This window comes from Leptonychotes weddellii, chromosome 10 (assembly GCF_054177405.1).
Source record: "Leptonychotes weddellii isolate Sample4059 chromosome 10, ASM5417740v2, whole genome shotgun sequence".
Lineage (NCBI taxonomy): Eukaryota > Metazoa > Chordata > Mammalia > Carnivora > Phocidae > Leptonychotes > Leptonychotes weddellii.
The window spans coordinates 3,123,513-3,135,624 of record NC_138378.1 but is presented as its reverse complement, the minus strand read 5'-3'; the positions used below and the strand labels follow the sequence as shown (position 1 = coordinate 3,135,624).

General features: G+C 36.7%; 1 protein-coding gene across 6 annotated transcripts in view; it reads right to left on the bottom strand.

Moving 5' to 3' along the window:
* Nucleotides 1-1,872: 1,872 nt before the first annotated feature.
* Nucleotides 1,873-12,112, bottom strand: part of SYCP2 (synaptonemal complex protein 2) — a 79,557-nt gene continuing 69,317 nt past the window's right edge. For 4 of the 6 annotated variants that reach the window (XM_081832496.1, XM_081832497.1, XM_081832495.1 and 1 more), the window contains 10 exons: nt 10,721-10,932; nt 6,354-6,444; nt 5,960-6,115; nt 5,294-5,421; nt 3,972-4,066; nt 3,794-3,893; nt 3,479-3,537; nt 3,306-3,384; nt 3,153-3,209; nt 1,873-2,534 (listed from right to left, as the gene is read on the bottom strand). In XM_081832496.1, the coding sequence (XP_081688622.1) occupies nt 2,457-2,534; nt 3,153-3,209; nt 3,306-3,384; nt 3,479-3,537; nt 3,794-3,893; nt 3,972-4,066; nt 5,294-5,421; nt 5,960-6,115; nt 6,354-6,444; nt 10,721-10,932 (1,055 nt within the window). In that variant the 3' untranslated portion in view covers nt 1,873-2,456. The remainder of the gene's footprint in view (nt 2,535-3,152; nt 3,210-3,305; nt 3,385-3,478; nt 3,538-3,793; nt 3,894-3,971; nt 4,067-5,293; nt 5,422-5,959; nt 6,116-6,353; nt 6,445-10,720; nt 10,933-12,112) is intronic. The other 2 variants (XM_081832499.1, XM_081832498.1) reach the window with 2 other exon arrangements.

Here is a 12,112-nt window from a genome sequence, read left to right as displayed (position 1 = left end):
TCATGCTCTCTCTCTCAAATTAAATCTTTAAAAAAGAAATCTTAGTCTTCTGTTTATCTCAGTCTGTTTAATAATGGTTTACCAACTTTTGGTTTTATTGATTTTTCTGTTGTTTTTCTTTTCCACTTTTTTCCTTAAATAACTACTGTAATCTTTATTATTTCCTTCCTTCTAATGGCTTTGGGTATAGTTAGCTCTTTTTTCTAGTTTTTAAAGTTTAAGTTGGGTTATTGAGATCTTTCTTCATTTTTTAATGTATATAAATTTACAGCTATAAACTTCCCTCTCAGCTGTATCACTGAGTTTCAGAATGTTTCATTTTCATTTGTCCCGAAGTATTTTCGAATTTCCCTGTGGCTCCTTCTTTGACGCACTGGTTAAGAGTTTGTGGTCACTGGAGAGTTTTATGTACCTGAGAGGCATGCTAGGATTTATGACTTAGCAAGAATATCTTGGCTGCGAAGTGAATAAAGGGTTGTGGAAGGCAAGGACGAATGCTGGAAAGCCGTTTAGGAGGTTGGTGCAGTTGTCTGTGTGAGAAATACTGACAGTCAATAGTAGTGACAGTGTAAGTGACAGAAATTACACATATGGGGAACATATTTTGGCAGTAAAATCTGCAGGACTTGATCAACCAAGTGGCCAAGGGAAAGAGAGAAATCAGGAATCCTAGGTTTTGGCTTGCACATTTGGGTGGATAAGAGAGATGGAGAGACAAGGTGTTGAGAAAGAGTACTGAGGGAGAGAAATCAAGGGTTGTTCTGAGACTTGAGATGCTTATTAGAACTGTCAAAAAAGCAGTGTTGTGTGCGATGCTAATGTCCAAGATAAAGGTCAGAACTTGTATGCATTGGCAAGCCATCAACACAAAGATGGCTATTACATGGGACCATATGAAGTTACCTAAGGAGAAAGTACAGATTGAAGAAAAGTGACAGACCAGGAATGAGCCCTGCATTAAGAGGGAAAACGGAAGCCAGGAAAGAGACAAGGAATGGAAAGTATGTGGTATTGATATGCGGTAATACTCTGGAAATGTGGTAAAGTCAATTAAACAGGGCAGAGGTAGGATTGCTGAGTAGCCATGTGAAATATGTGGTCATAAATTTAAGCCTGATTATAAGTTTTCTCCAGTGATGTTCCGATTGTGGAATGAGGGGTGTCAATTAGCAGACTCAGTGAGAGGAAAGAGGGGGAAAAGAGTATTATTTTTGACTAGAGGATCTATAATGGATAAGGAAGGGAAGAGGGACAAGGAAGGTAACAGGCACAGCTGAACAGTGGTGGAGTGAACGGCCCGGGACTACTCCAGAAAGCAAGCTGCAGGGGGAGGTTGGGGTGAAAAGAACATTGGAAAGGGAGATTTAGCAGGACAACTACTGAGTAAGTAGGTGGCAGTGGAGACCTGGGCTGGGTCACACACACACAGTGCAGTAGGGAAGGCATGTGACACATGATTTAGGAGACCTGTAAGTGTGGCCAAACAGGAGGGGTCCTCTCCGAGGGCAGCATGGACTTTCAACTCCTGAATATTATTTACTGTTCGAGTAGAGAGAGCGGTCACTGTCTCTTGACATAGAATCCCTGCTGCCCTCCCAATAACTGAATTCCTCTGCTTGGCTAGACTAAGAAACCCACTTTTACCACTGTACTTAAATACTGGTAGTATTCCCGCACTCGGCTACCCTTCTGCAGGCCAGCAATAGGGAGTGCGGCTGCTTACTATCCTGCTTCAGTTCAGATGTCTGATGGCAGAAGGATGTTTTGTTTGATCCAGTGTTCATAAAATATAATACTTATTCAAGTCACAGAGCATTTATTTCAACTTTAGTATACAATTAAAACAAATGTATATTTTTATATTTTAGCAAGATACTATTATAATGACTATTAGAAGCTTAAAAAGTACTGGTCAAAACAGCCTGCTTAGGAGTGAAGAGATGTTCGGACAATAAAGTAACTGGAGCCATAACTGAATAAACACACACTCCCACGATGTGCTCAAAGTACCGACTTAAATCCGAGCCTTCTCCCCTTTCTCAGCATGGCTAAATTTTTATTACATGTAGTATATTCTGAACTAGTAATACCTTCTATTTAGTCTGTATTCATTTAAAATATATTTTATATGATAAACTTTATTAAACTAGTTTTATGAGTATAGTTAACTTGGTAAGATTTGTGCAATGTAAATATTACTACAAAAACGAGCAAATGCCTATTACTGTTTGAAAAGAAGAGTAATATTCTACAGAAAGAAGTCTCTTGAGGTTGGAGTCATGTTAAAGTAGTTCTTTCTCATCCATAAGACGACATTTCTTTGGATTTGGAGGCTCCTACAAAAGCACTCTTCCCTGGGTGACATGTGTATTTTTCTCTTTGTAGGGCTACTCTGGTATTTCCTGTTATACACAAAAAGGAATAAGTGGATAAAACTTGTTGATAACAACTAGACATCACACATGAACATTTCTTTCATGAGCCATGAATAATGACATCAGTCCTCTGCGTACATTAAGAAGCTCCTCTTCTTGCTATAGCCGGGGAGGGGGGGGAAAAAATCAAACTTTAAATTATCACTGTAAAACCACCAAACAGGAAGAAAAAAAAAAAAAAGCTAGCTATTACTTGGGCTTCTTTTTAAAACAATCCCTTTCATAAGGTTATTTTGTATCACTGCTCATTCTATCTAACCCCTCTCCCCCCCGGATCTATTCCTAGCTAGCTACAGAATTCAGGGATCATCACTGATATTCTAGATCAACTGAGAGATCCAGTCTTTGAAATACCAAATTGTTGAAATTTTTTTTTTTCTAGACTGAATTTCATTCACCAGTCTAGTTAGCTTGTTTGCTTCAAGCTAAGGTGGCTTAGCCACAAAGTCCTGATCTTCTACTAATCCAGCACAGTGAGATTCTATTAAAATTAAGTGCATTACAAGGAAATCATTCTTTAACTCATTTTAAAATTTGCAAACTGATATTCCTTTTTTCCTTAGGACGGACTCATTTTAATCACCTCTATTAATATTTTACTATAAATTTGCTCCCATTATTCTAATTTAAACAACTAAAAGAAAGAAAAGCCCGTGACAGAATTGTCATTGACTGGTGGCCGGTGCACGTGAAACCCTGACCTGAGAGTGGACTTACCGTTTCCTTCAGGAGCCTGTCTTGCAGCATTTTCATGTTTTCTTTCATCGAACACATCTATAAATACATATTTCATCTATGAAATTTACTGTAAAATTTTCACAGCAAAGAGGTATTGAGAGAGAGGATATATCAACGTGTAAAAGCTGGTACCTCAGATGTAAAAACAGTGTCTTCATAATCAGTGTTGTAGAAGACATTTTTGTCCAGTGACGCTTTCAAAAGGTGAAGCCTAACAAAAGGAGTTACCTTTGTAGTTATCATTTTAAATTGCTATAATATAGTGATTATACATTTTTAATTTTTAATCTAAAAATCACACTAACCTCTGCTGTTCACTTTTTTGATAGGCACTGAACTTCTGAAATGTCTTCTCCCAAAAATCCTAAATTTTAAAATACAAAAATTAACCCTTGGAGAATTACTATATTCCTAATTTAAATAAACAATGTGGCTATATGCTAAGCATATTCTAGATATTATACTCTCTCTCTCAGGGTTCTCCCCTTATTATCAAAGGTATTTATCATAAGCTTCAGTCTACAAGTGTGTGTATATGAAATCTAAAACCATTTCCTAAAGAACAAAATTAACAGTTTTCCCGAGTGTAGCTCTTTAAAAAAGTTCTTAAAAGCACAAACCACAAACTCCTTCTCCAAATCTTTTAAAGACTGTGAATCTTTTTCAAAATTCTCCAGCTCCTCTATGATGATGAATTGGAACTTATCAAGTTTTTTGATCCTATTAAAGAAACAAAATGAGGTTATTTTTGTAAACTATAGCATTCAGAAGATTTCACAAGAGGTTTTTATTACAGACCTATACTCCTGAATCTGATGGTTCATTGTGTTCAGATGTTGTTGAGCTGTTTTCCAAGATTGCTTAGTAAAATAATCCATTATTTTTTGGCGGATCTGAAAAATACTAATTTTTAACTTGAAGACTCTTTACAAAATAATCTAATCCAGGCTATGTTAAGAACAAAGGCTTTACCATGCGAATGACTAAGAACTCAGAAAAGTAACAATGAAAAACTTGGTGATTTAAACCCAAGTGTTAATTAGCTCAGTCAGGGCAGCATCTGGTTCCAACAAGAAGGTTTTGACTAAGGGTTTAATTGATCATTGTTTTTGTAAAGACACCACAGTCTACATTATTTACAAAAATGCTACTGATTATAATTCTTTTCGGGAACAGAGCCTAAAAGTCACACTCAGAATTACCATCTTCCATGAAAACATATTTGCTAGATTAGCCAGATGCGGAACAGGATATATAAATCAGGGCTTCGGGCGCCTGGGTGGCTCAGTCGTTAAGCGTCTGCCTTCGGCTCAGGTCATGATCCCAGGGTCCTGGGATCGAGTCCCACATCGGGCTCCCTGCTCTGCGGGAAGCCTGCTTCTCCCTGTCCCGCTCCCCCTGCTTGTGTTCCTGCTCTCGCTATATCTCTCTCTGTCAAAAAAAAATAAATAAAATCTAAAAAAAAAAAAAAAAAACAAAAACATCAGGGCTTCTCTGTTTAGGCTAGGTTGACCTTTGATAATTAAAATATACAAATTCTTAGTTTCAGAGAGAAGAAAAAGATAAGGAAGAGATGGGACTGATGATAAAAGATTTTTTTCTGTACAAGTTAACAGCAAGCAAAGAGAACTAAACACAGGCATGTGAATTAAAAATTGTTCTAGAAAGTATTTTTGTAAGCATCACCTCACTGGAGCCTCAGCAGCTAAGGCTCCGCAGGTGTGCAGACCTGGTGACAAAGAATGAGAGGGGCTCCATCCTTTATGCTCTGTGATGGTGCCCTCTCTAGAAGTCCTCTCCATGCCATAAAAAGATGAGGCATGAAAATTGTTCGGAAAAAAAGAAAAATCGTGCCAAGAGTCCAAATGGTAAACAAACTGAAAAGGGAAATAAGACAAAGAATCTAGCAAAAGAAAGAATATGGATAACGCACAAATTTTAGAAGAGAAACCTGGCTCCTAAGATGAATCATTCCACTTTTCACCAGTCCATGAGGACCAAGGGAGTTAACAAATGGGTATTTTGTTGCCAAAGGATCAACCCAGCTAATAGTCTAGGAGAAAGCTAGTATCTTAGCATATTATTGGGTATAAATCATAATTTAAAGAATGGTAACTCACATGAAACTTCCTTCTAAAATCTATGTTGAGGCTTTCGCACATCACCCCTAGCCCTGAGATCTCACTTTCCCAGCTCTCCCCACGGATAGAAAAGTCATTTGTTGATAATGGAGATACGCTTCCAGACACTAAAAAACGAAGACAATCAGGTAAAGTTAAAATATGTATTACAAATTTAGTCTGAAGTTAAACTTCATGCAGTTTAGAAGCTCATGAAGCTGAGAACAAAATCTTATTTTCACATTCTATGCATGATCTAAGAATTGACATAAAAGGTAGACCTATTTTTCAATTTAAAAATATTTTGATTTCTAAAAAATCTTGGCAATGGTAATATTGGGATGGAACATTTTTGGACTGATCATTTTCTAACTATTTCCATGTTAATAACCAAATATTTAATGACACACCAATCTCTCAGTAAATTTATATTCTAGTAAAGCTTATATGTGGTAATCAGTAATAGAATCATAAAGGAGATTTATGGGTACAAACACACCCTTACTGCCATATTTTTCACATAAAATGAACTTTGTGATAAAGCATCATCCTTATTAGACTGATCCAGAATTCTCTTTACACAGGGGATTTTTTTGTGGATCATTCAAGATCTAAAACCACGTTCCACAATAATTGCATTTTGACAAAGGCATTTGATCTACCTACCTTTGTAAGTGTGATGATCTCTATCTTCGGTTTTAGACAGTTTTTTGGGAAGCAAGTATGCTCTCCCTTCCTCCTCTTCTTCCAATTGTATTTCATCAGCATTACTTAGATTATCTTCGATGTACATTCGTTTGCGACTAAGATGCTGTGTAGGGCCTTAGGTACAGTTAAAAAACAACAGTGCTACAATCTTGATTAAAAATACCTAATAATTGTCTTGCTTTTATTTAAAAAAAAAGGCTTTCAGTTATTTGTTTTTAGGCAACTGTGCATTAAGCTCTATTTTCCATTTGACATTAATTAAACTGAATAAATTTTGTGACTTCAACTAGAATTCCTTTAGATGCACAGTAGTTCAGTAATACTGTTTGTAAAGCAGTGTAGGACTACAAACCTGACACATGAGGAGAGTCACAAGGCATGTCACACCATATTTGCTCTCTTTCTTCACTAGACAGGGATAGTGGAGATGCGGAATGACTTCCCTAAAACAGATATTAGAAATTGGAAACAAATTCTGTAAGCGCTCTTGGCTTCGCCTTTGACCATCTTTCTCAAACCCTAAAGCAAGGGAATTGCAAATGGGGTCCATTCCTTTTTCAGATAGTTTTGTTTATATCCCTTCCTCTGCATCTCTAACACAACCACACATTAATGAAAATTCCTCTGTTCACTTCAATCCTAAATTACAGCAATAGTTTCCAGCTGGCTTTTTCAACTACTATTCTTCCTTAGTAGGATTTCGATTTCTTTGAGTCAGGGAATGGGAAGCCATACAAAACAGAAGTCTAAACTCCTCTCTCAACCTGCATTTCAGCCACACCTTTTCATCTAACCTGGTGTTTTCCTGTTTCAGTACGCAAGTTTCTCCATTCCAGTCAAATGAGTCATTTTCCTCTTCCATGAAAATGCATGCCCACCCCAGTTGCCTTCCTTTACTTATTAGGTAGTAGATCCAGACCAAGCAGCGAAGGAACAGAAGCCTACCTACTGAGCTGGAGGTTGAGCCCTCCCCAAGCTATAAAATTCTGCCTTACCGTTCTGTGTTTTACAGGTTATTACAGTATTTTTGAGGATGAACTGATGGACTGCTACAGTGACACAAAGCTCAACCAAAGTTCTATATAATGAAACCAGAAAGTCCCAGTTATAACTATGCATGTCAGTGGCTCAGCAGCTATATCCTCACTATTTAAGACCTTACAACTTCTCATTTAAAAAATTTCAACTTTTTTCCATGATCAAACCATCCTGCATACTTTAAACATCAGATTTTCAGTAACAGTTAAAAATATTAAAATATAATTATTAAAGGCCAGTAATCTGATTCTTGTAAGAACAATCTTAGTTTAAGTTGGATGGTTATACTACCCTTTAAACCTCTATTGCTTTGTATAGGATTTTCATTGTTTACAAGTTCAACTTCATCAACCTTTTTCTGAACTATAAATGCTTACATCTGAGTAGTTGTTGCAATTGTATCTTGTGTAAGTACCACAGAATTTCTGTTTTTTCCATTCACAACAGTATTATTAATTGGAGTGAGCCTGGGCTATGAATGAACAAGACATATGCAAGCCCAAAGGAAATTAGAAAATTATTTAAAGCCAAAACACAACAGTATGAAACCAAAACTACTTGTGTTTTGAGGGAATAATTCATTTGCTGCTAAAATTCAACACCCATTCCCAATTAAAGGGGAAAAAATCCTTAGACAACTAAAACATTAATTTGATAAAAGTAACCACCAAAAACTACCGAATAAGCACGCCTACTGGTATGGTATCTAGTTAACACTGTCCCTGAGGTCATCATCACCTTAACAATAAAAAACAAGTATAAGGACTGGAATGAAAAATGCAAAAATTATCATGAGTAATTGTCTATATTCAAAATCCAAGAGACCCTAGGCAGGGAATTATGATAGAATTAGTCTATGTAGTTGGGGATATAAAAATCAATAGTGTTTCTATACAAAAGCAAAAAATTAACCCAGAAAATTTAGGTTTTTTTTAATACAGAAAAAGGGAAATACATAAAACACAGGAATTAATCTATTTTCTTTGTGGAAGATTTGGCATAATTTTGTTGGAAACAGCACCAAAATGTAGAGAGAAAAATATGTGGACGAGAAAGCTCAGTATCAATATTGGAAAATGGCAATTCCCTTAGACAAACTGCATAATTTACATGAATGAGTAGAGGGCCAAGAATGAGAGAGGTGTGGTGTGGTGAAGCCCCTGTAAGGCTCTACTCATGATGTGGCCTCAGTACAGAGAGAGCCCGCCTCACAGCTGCCCCCCTCATTGCCGGGGCTGTGCCCAGATGAGCATTGCAAACGATGTAGACAGCAGGGTACCCTCATGCATGATGCTGCACTAATTCACTACCCACGTGCAAAGAGAAATCCTAGAAAAATTGAAAACCTAAAAGTTAAAAGGCATCAAAACTAGTATTTTTACCAGAAAGGAATATGACAGTAGCTGAGGGATTTGTTGAACACAAAGACTGGTAAATTTTATGGTATCATTTTTTTGTCACATGGAAGTTTTTTTATTTAAGTGAAAAGATAACATACTGGAAAAAGAATGTTTTCATTGTATGTAACCAATACAGAATTAATATCTAGAATATTTTAAGAACTCCTACAAATTTATAAGAAAAATCAGACGATGCAATTAAAAAATTAGAAAAAAAAATAGGCAATTCAGAAACCAGCCAAAAAACATGAAATACTGATGCTGTTAATCAGTAAAATGCAGATTAAAGTTCCTCACTGGGGTGCCTGGGTGGCTCAGATGGTTAAGCGTCTGCCTTCGGCTCGGGTCATGATCCCGGGGTCCTGGGATCAAGCCCCGCGTCGGGCTCCCTGCTCAGTGGGGAGTCTGCTTCTCCCTTTCCCTCTGCCTCTCTCTGCTCATGCTCTCTCTCTCTCTGTGTCTCAAATGAATAAATAAAATCTTTAAAAAACAAAGTTCCTCACTATAATTACAGATTGGCAAAAAGAGAACCATCTGGTAACAGCCGGTTAAAACTGTAGAGAAATGGGCACTATCACAGAGCAGTGTTGGAGTGTAAGCTGATAGAACTATTTATATAGCAAATTTCTAATATCTAAGAGTCAACAGTAAATGGGAAACAAATGGCCAATAAGTATGTGACAATTAAAATTCCAACTAGCACCGAGTGACATAAAAGAAAGTGGGCAGCGGATTATCTAGGTTTTGAGATTTGCAAGATGGAATACTGAGGGGAGAAAGGGTTCAGGGAAACCAAGGATAGTAGAGCAATATTGACAAAGGATGGTGGGATGATGATCTAGCAGGAAACTGGTGTTCAAACTGTGGTCTGTAGAAACTGAGTCTTGCCAAGGTGCCGTGGGGGGTTATTGGGGAGGGAGGTCAAGTAGGCTAGGGTGCAGACCTCCTGCTTTAAATAGTGTAGCTCTATTTTTATCTGTTTGGCACATTGGTGCTTTCATGAGAGATTTTGTTAGAAAAATATGCTCTGTGAAGACTACTTGCTAAACAGAATAGAAGGAGCTTAAAAGCCTATAGGAAAAAAAACATTCAGTTCGAAATACTAGGACAGAAGTTCGGTTTAATCAGAGATTTCAGACCATGGCTGTAGGTGTACTGAACTCTCATTAATTCCATCTCTGTGTACAGAGGTTAGTACATATCAAGAGGATAATATATTTGGGTATTTACTATGTATCAGGTAGTAATGCATGCGCAATCAGACTAACTTTCCATGGCCCCACTATGCAGATGAGAAAACTGAGGTGCAGGGGGACTCATTAACTTGTAAAATGTTACACAGTCAGCGAAGAGTGGAGCCAGGATTTAAATGCGAATCTGTCTGACTCAAACCTCTTTCTACTATACCCAGTTATAGTAAATTATAATATCTTGGCAGTCAGTTGTATAACTTTATTACTGCTTTAAAATTCTCTAATTTAAGCCATTTATACAACTCAAGTCAAAAAAAAGGGAGTGGAGGTGGGGTGGGGTTTGTAAACTGGTACCAAAGTATCCACAACTTAAAACTATTCCTTGTAGGCATGACAGTTTTAGCTATCCTCCCTCACTTTGACTGTAATTGATTCCTATCTTTAATGTCTTTTTACAACCCTTGTGAACATACCTACATATTAAGAAAAAATGGTACAGGGCGCCTGGGTGGCTCAGTCGGTTAAGCGACTGCCTTCGGCTCAGGTCATGATCCTGGAGTCCTGGGATCGAGTCCCGCATCGGGCTCCCTGCTCGGCAGGGAGTCTGCTTCTCCCTCTGACCCTCCCCCCTCTCATGTGCTCTCTCTCTCTCATTCTCTCTCTCAAATAAATAAATAAAATCTTTAAAAAAAAAGAAAAAATGGTACATATAACAATATACAAAAGAGGAAGAACAAAGAATTTTTCATGTATCATTCAATTTGTTAATATTCATTCATGAACTGTGTGATTTGGATGTACAGACAAGTGAGGAGTGCCACTGTGGGAGTGATCATTCCTATCCCAATACTCCTAGTAGCACTCAGTACGTCCCACACCACACATCCTTCCTCCTGTACAGCTACTCATTAGTCTAGAAGTTTCACGGAGGCTATTTTACTTATCAGTAGGTTATTCTTCTCCCGCAGACCAAACCCAGAACTCTATGTTAGGTGGATAAGCAATGTATATTTGATTAAGATTAGAGGCAAATGATTTACCCCCTTCAGATATATCTGATAAAGGAAAAAAATAATGTATATTCTTACCAACAAGAAGGATCGTGGAATTGGCGAGCAACTTTCTCTTGCACATAAATTTTTATCACTGTGTTTAGGCGACTTTTTTGGACCTCCAACTCTGTATTTGCTGCTTAAGGATTCAGGTGATGAAGTTTTTGGAGAAGGTGATAGAGATATTGTTACACGGTCATAATCCTGAGTAAAATCCCTTTCTCTTATTTTCTCTATACCTGTAATGCCTCGCAAAACACAAAAAACAGATGGCAGGTATCATCACTGGTGTCTGTTTCAGAAATAGTACGATTAAATTCTAAGAATATAATGATTAATCAAATCCTCAGATCTTATCTATATTTAAAAAGGTAAATGTTTAATAAATCAAGACCAAATATGTAAGACTCTGAAAAATATAGTTCAATTTAAAATGTAATCATAAGAACTATGGTATGAGCTGCTCTGTGATGATCAACCTAAGTATTATCTCGAGTATTTTGACATCATAGCCAATACAGACAAATAGTAAAGTCACAGAATTTTCTGGTTGGAGATGGCTTGGGAAATCATCTTATCTAAATCCTTCATATATAGCTGAGGAAATTCATAGCCAAAATAAGTCTTTGTATAAATGAATTCTCAAGACAGTTTTCAGGTCGGATAAGGGCATGTACATCTGTCTTCTAGTATGTGGTTATCTGACCTGTCAGTGGTCCTGAGCGCTATGAAAATATTCTAGAAAAGAACAATATAGCTACTTTGGAGGAAGTATATGTTAACTTATTTAAATCCTGAATTTTAACTGAAAAGATGGATACTTGGAAATGCTTTAAAATATCCTTAAAAGGAAGTGAAGTAGATAAAAAGTACAAACTTACAGTTTCTATGCTGGAAAAGTGTGTGATATGTATATGTTTGTGTGTGTGTGTGTGTGTGTGTGTGTGTGTGTGTATACCAGAGCTCCAAAGAATATAAATTTTTGTCAGTTATTTTTAAATAAAAGTAAATCTCAAATCATGACGATAATCTGCTATGGGTCCACAGAATGACCATAATAATTCCTTGGAGACTTTTGTCAATGAAATGTAAAAAAAAAAAAAAAAAAGTAGAAATCCCCATCATTATTTTCATGTTATTAAATATATTTGGGGATTAAAAACCTAAAAGTTTATTCAGCTTTCACATTATAATTTGTAAATATATGTTAAATATTTTATAATATAAAATATAAAGCATTTGATCTTTAACTTCCTATCATGAAAGACGAGTGTCACAGGGACACTGTCCTGATGTCTATTTCGCAAAGACCAAGTTACCAGCATTAACTAGTTCAAAAAATGAAGTTTTGACTACCTATAATTTTGAAGGGCATATTTAAGATTAATCGTCAACTGTATTTTCACACAGAGTCATAACAGAAATTTA